General features: G+C 37.8%; 1 protein-coding gene and 1 long non-coding RNA gene across 2 annotated transcripts in view; one reads left to right on the top strand and one right to left on the bottom strand.

Annotated features, from left to right (window-relative positions):
* The window catches only part of LOC136259196 (calcium permeable stress-gated cation channel 1-like), a 132,282-nt gene that overhangs the window by 64,933 nt on the left and 45,899 nt on the right, over positions 1 to 21,450 (bottom strand). The window contains exons 15-17 of the mRNA XM_066052678.1: positions 19,092 to 19,213; positions 16,206 to 16,292; positions 13,158 to 13,214 (exon numbers count right to left, since the gene is read on the bottom strand). Of these exons, the coding sequence (XP_065908750.1) occupies positions 13,158 to 13,214; positions 16,206 to 16,292; positions 19,092 to 19,213 (266 nt within the window). The remainder of the gene's footprint in view (positions 1 to 13,157; positions 13,215 to 16,205; positions 16,293 to 19,091; positions 19,214 to 21,450) is intronic.
* LOC136249036 (uncharacterized) lies at positions 2,017 to 2,659 on the top strand. The gene is made up of 4 exons (XR_010697997.1): positions 2,017 to 2,145; positions 2,191 to 2,302; positions 2,351 to 2,451; positions 2,501 to 2,659. It is a non-coding gene; the product is annotated as an uncharacterized lncRNA (long non-coding RNA).

Here is a 21,450-nt window from a genome sequence, read left to right as displayed (position 1 = left end):
AAATCTAGTTTAAGGCTGATGCTTATTAGTTACTAGTGCTACGTGTACTGATATGGATTTCATGGTATATTCACTCCAGTTTAGCCAAGTTCACAAATCCCGCCTCTCGTATCAACCTTTCCTGCTTGTCAAACTTCTAGCTAATACACATCAGTACACCCACTATGAATGGGCCAAACCTTATATTCCATAGCGATGCACCTACTACTCGCCAGTAAGGAAAACATGTTCTTATAAAATCCACTCCGGGTACTAGTGCTGGGCGATATAGCCGACATACGACATATTATGACATATTTTTATATATCGTGATACAATAGCTAAAAATTATATCGCGATATAGCTCACGTGACATAAGCAGTATAACGTGAACTCGTAAGATGGCATCTCCAGTTTCGCCATTACTCCTACTGCACCCACGTCTCGCCCGCGTCAAGGGTGTGGCATACTGTTGCGTATTTTGAAGGCACTCTTATTAGATCTGTGTGCAGTGGTGGGATATGTAGGAAGCAGTAGACCAGTGAGAAGAGTAGTAGTTCAAAGAGCCACTGTGATTAACAAGTGCTAATTTTCAGCTACTTGAATTTGTAAAAAGATAGAAATACTCTAATAGAGCAGTCAGTGCGATACTCTAATAGAATAGTCAGTAGAATATATCTATTTACATTGCTTGGTCTAAGCTATTTTGATATTTAAAAAGAAAAAGACTGTGTATGCAAGCCTCCAGATGCCATTTGAAAGTATCTGTTTTAAAAAAAAAATTCCCTGCATGAGGCAGACCATCCTAGCTTGCACCGATAATCTCTAATTTAAATATTATAATAGATCAAGATGATGAAGGTATCGCAGATTAAGTTGTAGGTGAAGTAATGCACAGGCTTTTACACCAGTGGCATGTGCCCTTTGTGGTTCCAACAATAAAACCATATTTAGGCATTAATTTTCTTATCAACATTTTCCTATTTAAACACCACAAATTCTTTATAATGCTTATACTTGGTAGATTCACGAAAGTTTCGAGACCATGCCCAACAATGATCTTGGTTGATTAATAATGATAGAGTGCAGAGATCACACCTCTTAACAATCTATTGATTACAATGACTTATTATAGGTCTAACTGTATTTACAATCTAATCAAAAACAGCCAAGCTGTAAAAAAGGGTGTGGCCTCCAAAAAAGCCAGGGTGAAGAAAGATGTGAAATCCAAGGTGGCAGCCAAGAAATGGCTATGATGGTATGTAACAACAATTCCAACAACAACTCAGGTGAATTTGTGTTGCCTCCTCCAAGTTTCACTATGATTTGGCACCACAATCACCTGAATTGTCGTTATTAACCATCATCCTACTATCAGCCACACCCTTTTTTATAGCTTGGCTGTTTTTGATTAGATATCACTTTTTGTAATTTCATATCAATATGGCCAGCTTTGCGTATTTCTTTTAACTTGTCTTTTTCTTTTCTATAGGAATGAGGATTACTAAGGAAAAACTTTAAATTCCTAAATTGTTTAGCTATACATTCACATTTAACAATATTATTTAGTAATTATTACAATTGTGTTGATTAATCATTAACTCAATGTAGGATGAAATGCTTGCAGTTGAATACTCTACAGGGAAATGTGTGAAATTTTTACAGGGAGAATCATAATGTAGCTGTACTCTTGACTACATGGTGACAGTTTGTATGTAGTTGAACTCACTATAGAGCAACTTGTAACTTACGTTCGCGTTGACCTGAATCCTGGGTTTTTGGTTAAGAAGCATTACAAGATCAACGGCTTTAAACATAATGTTCATGGCGCATTTACTCGTAAGCCCATGTTACGGGCGCACACTTAATTGATGAGAATATGACACCCAGTGCACTGTCAGCGAGTGCAGAGCGAAACCCTCTTAGAAAGAAGTTAAACAGCCAAACAAAGTATCTACTTATGAAACTATGGGAGTACTTTAAGCAAGAAGCAAAGAAATTTAAAATTTCTGTCAACATCACAGAGAGAATCTTGAAGGCCACCGGTATTGTATGTAATGCCATCTTTGCTGGGTTTTGGCATACATTACGCCACGCAGGGATTTCAAGGACATCCATTAGAATGGAGCACCGCAAGAAAGGTGGTTTATTTACGCCAAGAAAAAGGTACAAAATGCATTTTGCACAAGCCCGCTCAATTGTAATCATCAGGTACAAATGTTCACGAGTCCATGTTGATGCAGACAGTTTTGACCCAGATACTATCAGACAAGATCCATTCATTGTACGGAAGGAAGGAAATCTATCGCTCTCAAAGATTTTGGTAAGTTAAATTTTGAAACCTGGAACTTTGTCACGTACTCCGTCTTAGGCCAAACTTAAGAATGATGGTGTTTTCTCTGGGGGTAGAACATTGCTTTAAAGAGTGTTGAGTGATATGGGATTTAAGTACAAGACCATTAATGAGAAGAGGTTAGCATTGAAACTGTTTGTGCTTTAATGTTACTACACGTATATGCAGGGTATGCTATGAGCAGCCCTGCACAGTCCATCAGCATCATAAATATTAAAGACGAACGAGGTGCAACAGAACTGAAGGAAGACCAGTTGTATATTTGGATGAGACTTGGGTAATGAAGAACTTCTAGAGCAATTCCTCATCCAACTCAGCAGTGATAGTGAGGATGGTGATGGTGATATTAATGAATCTTCCACTAGCAGCAATGGGTCCAAGTCTTCTTCTGGGCTTACTTCATCTGATGTAAGATTGTTGATATTTGCAGCATTGGCGTTACAACTTGATGTTGTTCCCCAGGAGTCATCAAGTAGCTGGGATTAAACTTTGTGAAGTACATGAAAATACAGATGAAGTGTAAGTGTGTGCACTTTAATAAAAAATATCATTGCTTTATTATGCTAGCAGAAGTTGAACATACCATCCCTTGTATATTTGATTAGTGCAGGAGTGTTTGGAAGTCACTACAGGTACTATCAGTCCAAATTCATACAAACAGTATTATTTCATTTGTTGAAACTTTTAGAGTTTTATTAGGAATGTGACTTCAAAAACAAAATGCTGACTGGAAAAGCTGTGTAAATGTGTGGCGAAGTGATGAGAAAAGGATTAAAATGACAAACTGACTAAATGGGAATAGAAGACGATAGGCAACTGTGTGGTGAATGTGAAGTAAAATACATGTTGTTTGGCTCAATTGCAGGAACACCAATGCTGCGTAACAGATTTTGAGCTGTTATAATTCAGTTTTTTCTCTTTTGAGTTTTTCCCTAAATATAAGTAGGCTACTCATCTTCTAAATACAGTGCAACAGTGGCCCCAGCTCTTCTACTTATGCAACCCTGTTCTACACACACAAAGACTGTTTTATTTTTCTTGTAAAAGTGGATTACAGCCTCTAACATAACAGATGGTGAAATCATGCATGTTGAGGGCGGGTGTGTGACGTCTGGCTTCGCCACAAACATATGTCAACATGAACATCAAAGGACCGTGCTTTAGAGGCTTCCCCATTGAAAATGTATGGCAAAACTTTACAGTGTCATAACTGGAGTGTCTTACATTCGAATGAAGCGCTTTTAATATATTTTTAGCGGATTGAGAAGCGCTACGTATTGAGCAATACAGAAGGCCCATGCAATGTAGCAATTGTAAGTTATTAATCGTTTTTGAGGATTCAGCTAAACGCGAACGTACTATAAACTGTACAGAAAGTATTGAAAGATAGTTGAACTTTAGTTTTCTGGCAGGTGAACCCTCTACAGGGTGACATGCTTCTAGCTGAACTCTTTACAGGGTGACTTGGTTCTAGATCTATCTGATCTCTCTAGAGGGTGATTTGTTTCTAACTGATCCTTCTACAGGGTGATACTGTATGTTTCAAACTGACCTTTCTACAGGGTGATTTGAAATGTATCTGATTTTTCTACACAGTGATTTGTTTTTAGCTGATCTCTCTACAAGGTTACTGTTTCAAGCTGATCTCTCCACAGGGTGACTTGTTTCTAACTAATCTCTCTACAGGATGATTTGTTTCAAGCTGATTTTTCTACAGGGTGATTTGAAATGTGGCTGATCTCTCTACAGGGTGACTTGTTTCTAGCTGACCTCTCTACAGGGTGACTTGTTTCTAGCTGATTTTTCTACATGGTGACTTCTTTTCTAACTGAACTCTCTACAGGGTGACTTGTTTCTACCTGGTCTCTATACAGAGTGATTTGTTTCGAGCTGATCTCTCTACAGGGTGATTAGTTTCTAACTGAATACTGTACAGGGTGATTTGTTTCTAGCTTAACTGTCTACTGAGAGATTTATTTATAGCTAAACTCTCCACAGGGTGATTTGTAATGTAGCTGGATTCACTACAGGGTGACTTGATCAAGCTGATCTCTCTACAGGGTGTTTTGTCACCAGCCAATCTCTCTATACAGAGTAAATTTTTCTAGCTGATTTCTCTACAGCATGATTTGATCTTTCTACAGGGTGACTTGTTTCTAGCCGATTTCTCTACAGGGTGGATTGTCTCTAGCTGATCTTTCTACAAGGTGAATTGTTTCTAGCTGAACTATCTACAGGATGACTTGATCTCTCTACAGGGTGACTTGTTTCTAAGTAATCCTTCTGTGGGGTGATTTGTTTCAAGTTGGTCTTTCTAAAGGGTGATTACTGATCTCACTACAGGGTGACTTGTTTCTAGCTAGCTGATCTCTCTACAGGGTGAATAGTAGCTTATTTCTCGACAGGGTGACTTCTTTTTTTGCTGAACTCTCATTTTGTTTCAAGCTGATCTCTCTACAGAGTGATTTGTTTCTAGCTGATCTCTCTATAGGATTTGTTTCTAACTGAATACTGTACAGGGTGATCTACTGATCAGCCTACTGAGATATTTATTTGTGCTGAACTCTCCACAGGAAGACCTGAAATGTAGTTGGAATCCCTACAGGGTGTTTTGATCAAGCTGATCTCTCCACAAGGTGCCTTGTTTCCAGCTGATCTCTCTACAGCGTGATTTGTTTCTAGTTGATTTTTCTACAGGGTGACTTGTTTCTAGCTGATCTCTACGGGATGACTTGTTTCTAACTGATCCTTCTATGGGGTGATTTATTCAAGCTGATCTTTCTACAGGATTATTTGAAATGTAGTTGATCTCGCTACATGATAACTTGTTTCTAGCTAGCTGATCTCTAGAGGGTGACTTGTTTCTGGCTGATTTCTCTGTACAGGGTGACTTTTTCTGGCTGTACTCTCTACAGGGTGACTTGCTTCTACCAGATTTCTTTACAGGGTGATTTGTTTCTAGCTGATCTTTCCACAGGATGACTTGTTTCTAGCTCTACAAGGTGATTTGTTTTCAGGTGATCTCTCTACAGGATGATTATATAGATGATCATTCTACAGGGTGACTTGTTTCTAGCTGATCTCTCTACAAGGTAACTTGTTTCCAGCTGAATTCTCAATGGGGTGACTTGAAATATAGTTAAGGTGACTGGTTTCTAGCTGATCCTTCTACAAGAAGACTTATTTCAAGTTGATTTCTCTACAGGGTGACTTGCTTCTAGCTGAATACTCTATAGGGTGATTTGAAATATGGTTTAACACTTTGCAGGGTGACCTATTGACTTGTTTCTAGCTGATCTCTCAGCACCATACAGAGTGGCTTATAACAGTGTTAAAATCTCTACAAGACATAGATGAATGCTTTAATAAAGTAATTTATAGTGCTGGGCGATATAGCCGACATATGACGTATTTTTATATATCGTGATACAATAGCTAAAAATTATATCGCGATATAGCTCATGTGATATAAGCAGTACAACGTGAGCTCGTAAGATGGCATCTCCAGTTTCGCCATTACTCCTACTGCACCAATGTCTCGCCGCGTCAAGGGTGTGGCATACTGTTGCGTATTTTGAAGGCACTATCTTATTAGATCTGTGTGCAGTGGTGGGATATGTAGGAAGCAGTAGACCAGTGAGAAGAGTAGTAGTTCAAAGAGCCACTGTGATTAACAAGCGCTAATTTTCAGCTACTTGAATTTGTAAAAAGATAAAAATACTCTAATAGACCAGTCAGTGCGATACTCTAATAGAACAGTCAGTAGAACATATAACATTGCTTTAATTACATTGCTTGGTCTAAGCTATTTTGATATTCAAAAAGAAAGAGACTGTGTATGCAAGCCTCCAGATGCCATTTGAAAGTATGTTTTTTTTTTTTTTTTTTAAATTCCCTGCATGAGGCAGACCATCCTAGCTTACATGTGCTTTGCACATGTAGTTATTGTAAACCGATAATCTCTAATTTAAATATTATAATAGATCAAGATGATGAAGGTATCGCAGATTAAGTTGTAGGTGAACCGGAAGACTAGCTAAGTATTGTATACAAATGAACATTTGTAACTTGCCAGTATGCAAATCAACATTTCTTTTAATATTATTTTCATTTAACTAGCTGTATAAGTGCATATGATGTATTAGCTAATAAATGATCTTATTCCTGTGTTTTGTGTACAGTGTAGTTGCACATACTTGAAAACTATCTGAAAAAAAAAAGAAAATAAACATTCAAGATAAAATTTGGTATATATCGTGACATATATTCATATCGTGAATAAATTTTGCCATGACATAAGAAAAATCTATATTGCCCAGCACTAGTAATTTACTTCTTATAGTTGGCTGCTCTATTAGGGTGACTGCTCTATTAGAGTATCTCGTACTTGCTACAGTGTAACCTCTATTAACGGACACTCCGAATAGCGGACACCTCCATGTTACGGACAGTTAACTATGGTCCCAGATTTACTAATTGTTTTCAATGTATTAACAACCTCCACACAACGGACACCTCCTTGTAACAGACAACAGACAATCGATGAGTACCCTCTGGTACCATACGCGTATGCTCTTACCTCTAAATAACGAATGCCACTGAAACGTTTTAGGTGTTCAAGAGGAATCACTATGGTTTAATATAGTTATATATTCTACACAATTTACAATAGCTTTTTTTCTTTCAAAGGTGCTATTAATTCTTTCAGTTTGTTAATGTAAGGTTCAGATCCATACAAGCAGTATTTGCAGGGTAACTCAATGCCATATCCAGTTCCTCGGTTAACTCTCTCACCGGTTACTTCCACGAAGCCTACATTCACATCTCTTTGAAGAAATTGGGATATTAATCTAGTTAAATTAAATGGGACATGTCCAACTATTTCTTCGTCTTTCATGATGGCAACAGAGTTAACATCGACTTCATTGTCAGGCTCCCTTCTTAATGGTAAAACTTCGCCAACTTCATATTCCCACTTATCCATGTATGCATGGTACCCTCAGATATATGAATCAATCTCGTAGACAACAACACGCTCAGGGATGAGCAACAATATGAGCCATGATGACGCTTTTCAACACGCAATAATCATGTGTTATAACTAATTGTACTTGTCAGTAACTAATTGGCGACAATGATTGTACCTGCCTACAACTAAGTGGTATAATCAGTGACAATGGCGGATCTTGTTCAACGCGCCGAAAGCACCGGACGCTGAAGCAGAAGATTGAAGTTATACAAGAGGCCAAGAAAAATCCTAAGCTAGGGGTCAGAGGTCTATGACAGCGTTTTAATTGTGGGAAGACTCAGATTGCAACTATTTTAAAAGAGAAAGAGCAGCTATTGACTTTGTATGAAAGTAATGCCTCTGATAAATCTTGCACAAAGTAAGCCTCCGCACATGAAAGTCCGACTTCAGTGAAGTAAATGAAGTATTGTATAAGTGGTACCTGTTGGCTTGTTCTAAATACATTTACCCAGCAGGCCCACAGCTTGTAGCAAAGGCAAAAGAAATTGCAGAGCATCTAGGAAGGGGTGAATTCAAAGGCTCCAATGGATGGCTGGAGAAATGGAAAAAAAATACAATGTTAAACAACTGACAGTAAGTGGAGAAAGCGGCGATGTTTCTGGTGCAACTGTGGACTCGTGGAAGAACGACTCCCTGAGGTTTTACAAAGCTATGCAAAAAGGGACATATGGAACCTAGATGAAACTGGTGTTTTGGAAAGCGTTACCTGAACGTGGTTTTATTCAAAAAGGTCAGTCTTGCAAAGGTGGAAAGAAAAGCAAACAAAGGTTTACCATACATAGCATTCATCGCAAATGCAGATGGTTATAAAAAAGCCTGTTGTTATTTGGAAGTATGAGAACCCGAGATGTTTTTAAAATCTTAATAAGAGTCTTCTTCCGTCTCTTATTTCAGCCAGTCTAAGGCATGGATGACTGGGGATATCTTTGTAGAATTCTTAAAAAGATAAATCAAAGTTTGAGGGCTCAGTCTCGGTTTGTTGCTTTACTGATGGATAATGCTGGATGCCATCCCCCTGAAATAAAAGATAAGTACAGCAATATTAAGGTTGTATTCCTTCCAGCAAATACCACCTCTTGATTGCAGCTGCTAGATCTAGGGATAATTAAGAATTTCAAATTTCACTATCGCCAGTTGTTTTTGTAATATGTTCTTACCAAAATTGAAGAATGTGATACTGCATCACAGGTAGCAGAGTCATTGAATGTTTTGAAGGCCATCCACTTTGTCAGTGAAGCTTGAGAAAAGGTGAAACCAGAGACTATATGCAAATGTTTTCGGTCAGCTGGCATACTTGACAAATATCTCAATGTTACTACTTGTAATGTGGGTCAAGACGATGCTGATCCATTCCTAGCAGTAGATAGTGAATTTCACCTCCACAATTTGATCCCTCAAGTTGTAGGTAATGGCACCTGTTCTGTTGATGAGTACCTTGATGGTGATGGATCTTTACCAGTGTGCCGTGAGCTGTCTGAGGAGCACTGGGAAGAAGAGTTCCTTGCTGCAGCCTGCTCATCTGAGCCAGGTCAAATAGATGATGATGAGGAGGATCGTGTGACAGGTGACGTAGAAATGGAAGTGGTTGAAGCTGTACCAAAGATTGACACATTCAATATGCAATGGAAAATCTAGAAGATGTCCAACTATTTCTGCAAAAGAAAGGTTTTACAGAAGAAGCTTTGAAAGTTGGTTCAATGGTACTACTGTAGCTCGCCTGTATTGTTCATCTCTTGTATTTAGTAAGCAAACAACTTTAGATGGTTATTTTCAAAGCAGAGGGAAGAACAGCTTAGTGACTGACCATGTACATAGGTGTGAACTGTTGTTAGTGTAATCAATCTTCAAACATTATAATTATACTGTGTATGATATAAATATTTCAACCTACTTACAAAGGACATCTCCATATACAGGACACTTAAGCTTGGTCCATGGGTATCTGTTATATAGAGGTTCCACTGTATACCGAGTTGGATTTCATGTTATAACTCTGTGGCTTTAAGTCTGATTCTTCTACACCATTGGCCTTTCTACATGTAAGATGATTATTCCATCTGTACAGCAATTTTCAAAGCATAATTTACTCCAAGCAGTTTTTCTGGTAGGTGTGGCAAGTAATCATTTTTTTATTAGCTAATCTCGATCGCTAATTGTTACACACTGTTGGTCTTTTTGTTGCATCTTCATGGTCTTTAGCTCGATTTCTTTCAAACTACAAAAGGTTTGAGGCTCAATAGTTAACCTATCTACATACTGATTTTCAGCTTCTTCCCATAAGCGGTTTACCCTGTAGGCATGACAACATATTGGTGTTATTTTTCATGAATAATTGCTAAGAACTCTTTGACTACTTATCGTATTCCAGCCAAACGTGGTATCAAGATGTGCCTTTATACCCCCCCCCCCCCCCCCCCCCCATCTGTGTGCCACATTTCAAGGCAATCGGACATGACATTTGCATTTTATGGCAGTTTTTGTAAGTGCACGAAAAGAGAAAGAAAAATAAGAAGAAAAAATGAAGAAACTAAGCCAATTTTTGAAGTCTCATATCTTGGGAATGCTTGAAGCGATTTTGCTCAAGTTTGGTATGTGGAGTACTGACATTGGCAGGCGTGCCCACAGCAAAAATCATCTGTTTCGTAAAGGCAGCACAGAGCTACAGAGGTGAAAATTGCGTTTTCTTTCTTCCTGTCAATATACTCACCGGTGTTGCATGCCGACTTCTTGGCAGCACCACACACTACCGTGTGTCTTGAAGCTAGCACAGTGATAATTATGAAAGTGGCATGCTTCCTAGGTGAAGGCTGAGATACTCTAATACAACAGTCACCCTAATAGAACAGTCAAATGTGTATAGCTGTATGCTTTAACCAAAAAAAAAATTGTATAGTTAGAACAGGGATCAAAGTGATAACAGTAATCAAACAAGAGATGAGCGATGGTATAACAGCATAGCTCAGTGGGAAAATCTCTACTTTGGAAACAATTGTTATAATATGTCAATGTGCGTAGGGATTCTCTCACACAGCTATGCTGTAATATCATCATTTATCTCTTGTTTCACTACTTTTATCACTTGGGTCCCTACTTCATTTTCCAATTAATAATCACTAAATATATATAATCAGACTGTTACTAGTCAAGAACAATAGGACAACAGAAGTAACTATTACACATGGCTAATGGTACAGCATTGTGCAAGAAAAACACGGAAAACTACAGAACAAAGCAAAGCACCAATACTGCTGAACCACCAGTTTACTATTGTTGATACATGACGTTATTCACATTCTAACATTATAAACGCTGGCTAATTAACACGAGCTGTCATTTTGTGATTAATTCTTTATGAAGTGTGCTCTGGGCAGCCACACAGTTTCTGAAAGTATGGCGGTGTCCACTTAAAGTGCTTAGCCGCGTACGTAAACAATGCACATTAATTTTGTTGATAAGTGGGCATGGCTCACGACGATTGTGATGCATCCATACACTGGCACCTGGCGATCAATTAAAGTGGGTGTGGCTCTACATTAGGTGCACAATAAGTGGGCATGGCTCACAAAAGAAACTGGACTGCTGTAGCACTTTCCATGTGCATTTTAAGAGAAACTTTTGCATTTTTTGACAAAAACACGTAATCTGCAAAAGTTTCGCCCATCAAAACTTCCCCCCTATACGGTAACACTGCCTTTGTAAGGCTGCTCTCTGGTATTCTGAGTTATTCAGACACAGTATTCATGGCTCCAAAGACCCATCGTGTATTGGATTTGCCACATTACATCGCAAACACAGCAGCAGACAAACACAGCTACAAATAAATAAATATCATACAGAAAGTTCAAAGTGTAAGATTACTTGCTTCAAGCTAAGGCACACAGCAACTCGCCTGGTGTATCAAGTGCAATGAAAAAACTATGGTCAATAACATATCAAAAATCATTGCCCCTTTTGAGAACATAAGAAATCTGATGACCAATATGCTCGTGCTATATTTGATGAGTTTAGAGGGAAAGTACCACAAGCATGTTGCGATTTGCTTTGGCAAAACAATATCCTTTCGTCTGTGTTCCACCCAATTTTACCAGCCACTGAATGTTAGCATAAACAAAGCAGCCAAAGATTTTCTTAGACAAGAGTTCCAAGAATGATAGATATTAGAGCAGTTGGACCAGAAGTCAACCTGTAGACTTTTGTAAAATGAAGCCAATAGGAGCTGGTCAATGTATGGTCATTTTTGTAGTAGGCGTGATGTAATAAGGAACATGATATGGTATCTTCAATATACTGATTGTGTAAAATTGATTGTAACAATGAAAAATTACAGACAGTTTTGCACCATGAATATTGACTGTGTTAATGGACGATATCCGCAATGACAAAATTTGATGTCATAATTGATAAAATGGTTGTGTTAGTGTGGGGGCTTCAGAAACTTTAGCACGCAGTATTCGAAATGAATGTTGTCTATAGTTTTCTACGCTTGGAACCACGAGATAATAAAGGTAGAAGTACGTAGTACAAATACTGTGACGATGCAAAATGCATTCTAACAAGTAAAGTAGACCGAAAATTTTAAATTCGGACACAACTAGGCTTATTTGTATTAGGGCTGGGATGAAGCTTCGAATGCTTCGTGGTTCGAAGGTTAAGTAAACTTCAAATTATAAAAGTGTCTTCGAAGCTTCGTAATGCAATCATAGTCTACTAAAGAATTACAAATAAATGTCGTCATCTTTATTGCAGCTGCTTATTCCTCTTGCGTGATCAATGTTCGTCTGTTCGTGATTGATCTTCATATGCCATGCCCACTTTAAACCATCGAAGTTTGGCTTACTACCATAGTTGCAGCTTTAAAACACCTTATAAAATGATAGATAATGCATGGAAAGTGTACTTTTAGCCATTACTTGGTGTTTACCTGTGTATGATTGCAGTATAGCGGACACGCCCATTTGCAATCGATTGATCACGTCATTCAGTACTGCTGCTATGCATTTTCCAAATGCTTACAAACTCATTAAATAGGTTTAGAAAGATAAAACCTAAGAAGGATGTGAATAAATACAAGATAACCTGTAACTTGAAAGCTAATACCGAAGCTTCGAACGTTCGAACATTTTATTAGCAAATATTCGAAGGTAAATTCCAATATTCGTCCCAGCCCTAATTTGTATTGCATTATATACTTCCTTTTTTCGAATATATAAATGCTATCATAGGGAAACACTACCTCGCCCAACACCTTCCTATACAAAGTCCCCACACTAGCACGGCCATTTTGTTTTGTGACATCACAAAACGTCATTGCGGATATAGTCCATAGATGCCGCAGTAGTAAACAACATGTCCAATAAAATTTCAATTCATCATTTTTACACCAAGGAGGTTCATAAAATTTTCAATTTATTATTTTTACCGAGGAGGTTCAATTGGTTGTCTTATAACTAGTAAAAATGCTATACCACAAGGAGGAGTTGAAACAAGTACCCTGCAAGCAGGGATATTGAACTAGGTAGCCACCTCTCTATAAAGGCCAAATATTGCTTTAGACAGGTTCCACTGTAATCTTAAAATCATCAATATAAAATTTGCCCACTGGGCTACTGTATTAGCAAAGGAGAGTTACATTCTGATTTATCCTTTTTTACAGTTTTTCATGTGTACATATACTGTTTGACATTAAAACTGCATAAGTTTTAACTTATTTCATGCATAAAACAATGGAATACAATTAGCTGTGAAGAATTTACAACTAAGCTTACTATATTCTTCATGACATACACTATTACTTACTTGAGTTGTTCATCTAAAGTAGTGCGATCCCTTGAATCTTCAGCAAGAGCCTGTATACTATGTAGGTAAACACAGTAATACACAGTATACATTTCTGTTACCGTAAATACTGCATGTATTATATACTACATACCCGGGATTGCGTACTGCCAGTTTTCAAACAATCCACGTTGTACTCGTTAACACCTTTCCTTTGTAGTCTACCCATGTCTACTGTGCAAGTGTTGCACTAGGGGGCATAGTACTGGGGCCCTACAGCATCATATCTGCTACCCTCAACAGTTCCAATGGCTATCCTGAGTAGTGAAACCACAAGCTGAGTGATACAACAGTGGTATCCGCTTCATGTTGCTCAGAAGGTGTTTGGGGATCTCAGCTCTTGTTACAAGACTAAATATGTCACTTACTATTATGCTATTAGTTGAGTGGACATAGATGGATGGTTTAAGATAGGCATGACAATTGTAGCCTGGTTTTCTGAGCCATGACTTAATGAAGGCAAGTTTGAGGCTTGTAAAATCACTTTCACGATACTTATGCTGTATTTCAAGCGTTTTCCTGGTAATTCAGTCTATTGAGAGGTATTCTAGTGTATCCATACACTGTCTACTAAACATTGAAGAGGTTAAATCTTTTGTATTACTAAAATTGCCAGGAGGTGGCCAGTTTTACCGGAACCGTTTATGATTAGTAATCGACGACTGTATTTTGAAGTACAACGTGGAGTGGCTTGTTGATAAGTGCTAACAAGTCAGTATGTACTCCCGCGTACGTAGTATATGATATCTATGATAGTACATACATACACAACTAGATGTACATGACTGAATAGTTTAACAACACCAATAGAGTGTGTCAATTTACATTGTAATACAGTAATTTAAAGCACTGCTACAAGATTCAAAAGACTATTACAAGGTTAAAGTCGAGTGCTGTACTAGTTAATGTTGCACCGATAATCAGTTGAATTACTGGAAACAGCCGGTATTAGCTAAATATACAAATATCGGTATCAGTTATGAAGCGGAAATAATTTGCCAATTAACTGAAACCCACAATCATTCATTAATGATGGCAATAAATAGGTGAAATTAAAGAAAGTGGTGAATACAGCAGTAAGCGGTACAGCTGTTACTGTTATTATAACTGTTTACAGGGGCTGTAGGCTTGTTTGTTTGTGAAAGTATGGTTGCAAGGCTATACATAGCAGGCACGCAATTAGTCGATCACTCTTCACAAAGGATCTGGAATCCCACCAAAAAAACATTGTTTGATAAACTGGCTTAGCTGTTTTATAACTACATGTCTTCTTTTTCCATGAAAGGGTTACTGGCAACACTTTAGCAAACATTGTAAAAATCAACCCCCCACACAATTAATTACATTATCATTCCATTTCTATTTACACACATAAAGTTTAGGTGATTTCTGCTCCTCCTCCCCTGTTCTGAAGAAATGAAGAATATCGGTTAATATTGGCATATCGGTTACAGGAATAGACAAAATAATCAGCATCGGTAAACGTGAAAAAATGCATATCGGTACAACACTAGTACTAGTCCTGAAATTTCACAACAATTTTAAGTGCTATGTAGGAGAATGCCTTACATACAACAGCCAGAAATTTTAAATTGATATAATACTTATGTAGTAAAGAAATGGTATTACAAAATACATGCATGGTGTAGTGATGTAACAACTTCAGGATCATAGAAGTTTCAGTTTTCCTGGCCAAAAATATCACCCTAAAACCAGTTTCACAATACCATCCTGGCGCTTTGGCAGTATTCGTTAGGCATAACCAAGCCCAAAAGTACCTTCAGTTCAACCCTAAATGCTCCCAATAGATTACTACAATAATTATTTAATGGAATTTTCTACCGACTGACTAACTGCCTGATGCCTTCAGACAAGTGTAACTAGATAACGGCTGAGGCTACAAGCTTGATTTTTTCACTGTTCAACATCCAGGATGTGCCTTTTGGCATACCACAGTTACAATGCATACATCATGGACTTGCCTTTGTCCTCCTTTGTGTCCAATTTCTGTTTGCTGACAGCCAAAGGTGTAACAGTAAAACAATAGAAGTGTTATACCCTACTGCACTCAAGATACCATAATAAAAATGCACAGTAGCTATTGTTTTACTGTGTTTTACTGTGATTTAATATCGTGCACTACTCCAGCTAGTTTCATTATTTTTTATCGATGTGTTATGGACCCTACTCTAGTTGAAAATTCCATTATTGGTGTACTTGTTTGTTAACTTTTCCTTGTAAAATAAAATTATTATGACAGGTGAACCCACTCATACCGCATCAGAAGAAAAGGTACCACATGCCCTAGCTATCAATTGTCATCTGAAAAATGAAGTATTCATTATACTTAGTTTTTCAGCTATGTTCAACCCATTACACAGCATTACGAATCAAGAACTGTGCGAAAAGCACCTCTGCAATCAAATTAGCCACTATGAAAAATACAGACAATTTCTGTTATAAAGGGTACCGTCAAATTGACACTTCTTGCTGTCAGCAAAGATGAATGGGACACAAAGGAGGACACTGGTAAGTTCATGAAGAATGCATTGTACGTGTTGTGGTATGCCAAAAGGCACCTCTCAGGCCGAAGTGACATAGAACAGAGAAAAAAATCAAACCTATAGCCTTAGCCGTTATTTGAGTTACCCTTGTCTGAAGCCATCAGTCTGTCAGTTACCCAGTCAGTCACTAGAAAATTCTATTTAAATTAATAGAAAAATCCATAGCAACTTTTTGAATGAATTTTTGGTCAATCTGAAGGCTTGTTTGGGCTTAGTTTTACCTGCTTCATCGTTGTCAGGGAAAAGTGAGGTTGGTTCTGGGTGATTTTTTCATTGGCCACGCTCACACCTTTATAGTCCCTACTATACAGTACAATCATACTTTATGATACAGTATATTTATAGCATTACCAAATACAGTTGTACTGTACAGTGTAGGTATGCATTCATAATAGACATCTAGACACAAATTCAACATTCAGCGATGTATACACTGTAACTATACCTGGTTAGTGAAACAGAGGGTAAAATAATCAGCAAAATTAACAAGTATATGTATGCTTTTCTCAAAATAATTTGCTCTCTAAAGGACCTGTAATACACAAGATGCACATTATTACAAGATATCCCAGTATTTCCAGTACAGTATCTGTACTGTACCTACATACTTCACAGTACAGTATGTCATGTGATTACATGAGCTGCAACATACACACGTGGCTTAGCTTCATATACATGCAAATACATGCATTTAGGGTATAGTTACATGTGTGCTATTGCACTCGCTTTAGCACTCCAGCTGGCGAAACCCAACATTACTGGCTAATTATCTGTAAACCTTGTAAGAAGGCTGGAAGTAAGTCTCTTATATTAAGTAGGATATTCTAATAGAGCAGTCACTTTACAACTGCAATACAGCACACACTTTCAATTACCAGTACCATTTTTGGCGGTTAGCTACAGGTAGCTACCCTTATAGTTGATGAAGCTATACTGTCTTATAAGAAAGTTAAGGTCACTACTAAAGTACAGTAGCTACTAAGTCCTGAGTGTCCATCTTGCAAACATGATACGTACTGTAAATCGATCTAATATAGTGATGTAAGCGCTAGAATACATTCTTCCATGAAAATACTGATATGGTTTATGCGCTATTGATATATATGATTGGTGCAAAGAGATAGATTTAACAATACAATAAACTGGTAAGGACTCTTCTTTATAATGTAAATTAACACTTTAGGTAGTAGCGAACTTACTAATCATGGTTTTTAACAATATGTTAGCATCATTAGCCCATAAAATCAATTAACTTTCACTACACAAGATTGCCTTGACAGATTAATCCCAGACCACCACCAGCAGGCTATGGTCTATTTAACAGTACATTGTTTATTGGAATATACGGTATGGTTACACAACCACAGAATTTTTTAAAAGGTCAAAAATGCATTAAGTCTATTGAAGCTCACCACCAGCTTGTAGAGCAGGCTTTGGTCTATTTACTAGTATACTGTTTATTAGGTTATGGGTATGCAGGGATGTGCCCACAGTGGTCGGTACTGACCACCACTCAAATAAAATAGCCACCACTATCACTCAACAACCACTACAGATTCACCTCTGACACACAAAGTTAAGGTCCCACACTACATTTCTGGACCCAACCGTGTCTCTTGTAGCCACTACTATTCTAAACCTGGGCATATCACTGGTGTATGGTTACACAGTTATAAGAAAGGGCTAAAATGTACAGGAGCCTATTGAGGTTGTGGTATTTCGGTTGACATAATGTACTCCAGCAGTCAATTAAGAAACCATACAAAGTTAATGAATACTTCTAAAAAAAATGAAAAGGCCTATTGTAGCAGTCACTTCTACAGTTACAGTACCTTAGAAATCCATCTGTACTATAATGCAATTGCACAGTACTGCATGCTATATAGTATGACTGGTACTTATATTATACCGCTGGGAGTAGTCACTGTACATTCTCTTGAACACAGTGTGCTGGCTATACACTGTATGGCTTGCCCTGCTGATAAGTTGTCCCGTTGATACATGCACTTGGTTATACAGTATGTCAAGTAATAAACTTCAATATTAATAAGCCCTGTACACTACACGCATGTTGGACACTTTATGCACTAATGCATGCATGCAGCTAAATGTCACATGATGGGCGACATGTAATACCATTTATATGGTAAGCTACACAGTTTCCCGTATTCATTTTTCACCATGTGTATGCGAAGTTGGATTTGAGCTGTACTACACAAAAAAGTAGTGCAAGTCAAACACTTACATTCCCATCATACAATCTACAGTGTACATGACTGTACTGGTTAACACAGTACGTATGAAAACGAATCATGACAGATACTGTAACATACATCCTGTATCACACTCAAATACTTACTACATGTATGTCTAGTGCCATTTTGCTTTTTTGAAACAGCATTTTTACATAAATTAACCTATGTTTACAGTTAGTGCATGCTGCTAGTAAGTATTTACGTACATGCTGCTAGTAAGGACCACAATAACAAGCAGATAACACCATAATATGATGAAGTGGGGACAAAATAAGGATCAGAAGTAGGGATTAAACATCCACTAGAACAGTCCCATGCAGGTGTATGCATCTTTCCTTGTTCTATGATGCTTTATATACATGTTTGTTTGCCTACAATTTACCATTGAACAATCAGTGTAAACCGCACATCAAAGTACAAGAATGACATTGTGTCACAGACACAACGGCTCAATTGAATATATGCCCCAATTATCGCCATACTTCAAAAAATGAATTTACTGGTAATTATTGACCAGAACTGTATTTATTACCAGGCAGTAATTATTACCTGGCAATAGCTAACATACAGTCCATTGTTTTTAACAAACAAAACAAGTGTTTATTGCAAATAGCATATGCATAAAAAATAATCCAAAAATCATTACATCAAACTACCACAATATTTTACTTGGATATATAAGCCAACTGGTTATATTACATCAGTCATAGAATATCATAATTATTAACACTCATCCTCAGCTTCACCTCAGACTTGTGCCAATAAATAAGATGTCCATATAACTATAGCATACATAGTATCATAGTATCCAAGTTGCAGTGTTATTCAATCTATAAATTACTACTCAGCATGCAAAAAAGACTGGACCAGTTCATTCGTGACTTGATGCCACACAACTTACAATTTACAAAAAGGTAAGTGTCTAGGACCCACACAACCTGAGATCTACATATGTAGAATACTCCCTGCATTCAACCATACATAAATAATTCTAGCACACACCATACAGTAAGTGTGCATTGATATTACAGTAATTGTCACAGTGCACATACTGTGTGTGAATACTGTAGACTTACTTTGTCCAATGAGATTCAAGATAGGTGGAGTAAGCAACCAAATATGGCATAAGTGAAGAAAACAATAATTGCAATAGTATTGGAGTATATGTCGTCACGACTGGTGAGAAAGTATAGATACTCTGCAGAAATATAGACAAATACGTACATACAGTACTGTATGAATGCAGACCCAACATACGCACATATGTATGTAACTATTAATATTCCTACCACAATTAGTAACATACTGTAGCAATTTGCTTCATTTTTGGCTCCTGTATGTATGCTCTACCCATCACCAAGAGTTAAATATTACAAGTAGAAGGAAAAATTAAAAACTTTAAGTAGATTAGGGTAGAAAGAATAAAGGAGTGATACAAGGGAATAGCAAAAAGTAGTGAAACAAGAGAGGTTGCCTATACCTGTACCTGCAGATATGCTAATGGACATTTAATCTCTACTTCTCTATTACCACAAATGTCTAGTATACTGTACGTTAGTGTTGCACCGATCACCGGCCAACTAATTGGAATCGGGCTTATAATAGGGTTTTGCTGATTATCGGAATCGGTCAAGTGATTATGCCAATGTTTGGCTCTGTGCATGCGTAAACACGCATGCATGTTCTAGAACTTTCTTAAGCCATTTATCATGCATTGGAATTCAGACACGTGTGTCGATTCTGCATGTCGAATGACTACTGGAAATGGCAGCATCCAAGAAGAAATCAGCAATATGGTATTATTTTACTGTTAAACCAGATGCTCACTTTGCGGAGTGTAACACTTGTAAAGCTGAAGTTTCACGAGGAGGAAAGAACAGTAAGACTTTTAACACGACAAATATTGTAAAGCGAAACACGTCGATGAATACAAAAAGTATGAAGCAGAAAAGGCTGCCGAAGTAGAGACTTCCGAATCACAGGAGCCGAGCAGGAAGCAACAGTTGCTGGAGGATTGCCGTGGCAGTACTAGTTTAAAGAAATGGGGTATAAACAGTCCATGTGCACAGAAAGTAACAAAGAAAATGGGCGAGATGATTGCATTAGACAACCATCTGTTTTCTTTAGTTGAGGATGTTGGATTTCTTTGGCTTATGCAGCAATTAGAGCCTTGTTATTCAGTGCCAAGCAGGAAGTATGTTACAGAAGTTGTCATCCCCAGAATAGCAGTTGGACTTACGAATGAGGTACAAAAGCTATTGAAAGAGGTAGTATGGTTTAGTTTTACCACTGATATTTGGTACACTGATGTTAGCAGTGATAGCCTGTTAAGCCTTACAGCAAACTGGTTTTCTGATTTGTTTGAAAGAAGATCGGCTGTGCTTCATGCAGAGCCAATTCATGGATCTCACACAGGTGAGGTACTGTGTGAGCATTACAAGAGAATGTTAGCTAAATGAAAATCAAAGAGAGTCAAGTACATTTAATGGTAAGGAATAATGTTGCAAACATGATTAAGGCTATGAAGGATGGATCATTTTCATACCTTGGCTGTTTTGGGCACACGCTGCAGCTAATTGTGCATGATGGAATGCTTTCACAAAAGATTGCAATAGGTACTGTAGCTAGTGCTCACCATATTGTTAGCCATTTCAAGCGTTCACCATTAGCATATGGTCAACTAAAAGAAATACAGGAAAATTTACAGCTGCCTGTACATCGTCTAAAGCGTGATGAGCCAACTTGTTGGAATAGTACCCTTTATATGTTGCAGGTACTTATTGAACAGAAGATGGCATTGGCTACCTATGCTAGTGAATATTGTGATGTTGTGCCACTGTACCTCAATTCAGTTGGATGTAGCTACAAAGGTAGTTAAAGTGTTGGGCATGGTTGAGGAAATGACAGATCTATCTGTGCAGCATCTGTATCCTTAATCATTCCACTCAGTAGAGCTTTCCGATTGTCACTTGAACAGGCTGATGATGACGATAGAGGTGTGAAGACAATGAAAAAGGAAATGCTTGCCTCACTAAACAGACGTTACAAAGATGTTGAATCACACAAGGAATTGGCCATTGCTACTTTACTAGATCCCTGATTCAAGGACAAGTTATTTTGCAAGATGCTTGATGGGTGTATTGCTGAGATTTCTGATGATTTAGAAGAGGTAACACAAAGCCAAGAACCTTTGCCAAAGCGCCTAAAGCCAGCTATTTTAAAGTGCTTTACAGAAATTCTTGAGCAATCAGGAGTTATGGTGACAGGCAGCTCTTCCGTGACAGAAATGGAACGATACCTCAGAGAACCTCTGATTGATTTTCATAAATCCAACACATTCATCTGGTGGAAGGAAAATAAGCATCGATTTGTACAGTTACCTCAGTTAGCAAGACATTATCTCTCAGCTCCACCAACGTCAGTTGCATCTGAGAG

This window comes from Dysidea avara, chromosome 1 (genome assembly GCF_963678975.1).
Source record: "Dysidea avara chromosome 1, odDysAvar1.4, whole genome shotgun sequence".
In the NCBI taxonomy this organism is placed as follows: Eukaryota; Metazoa; Porifera; class Demospongiae; order Dictyoceratida; family Dysideidae; genus Dysidea; species Dysidea avara.
The sequence above is the reverse complement of the archived record's forward strand: the minus strand, read 5'-3'. Positions and strand labels throughout refer to the sequence as shown.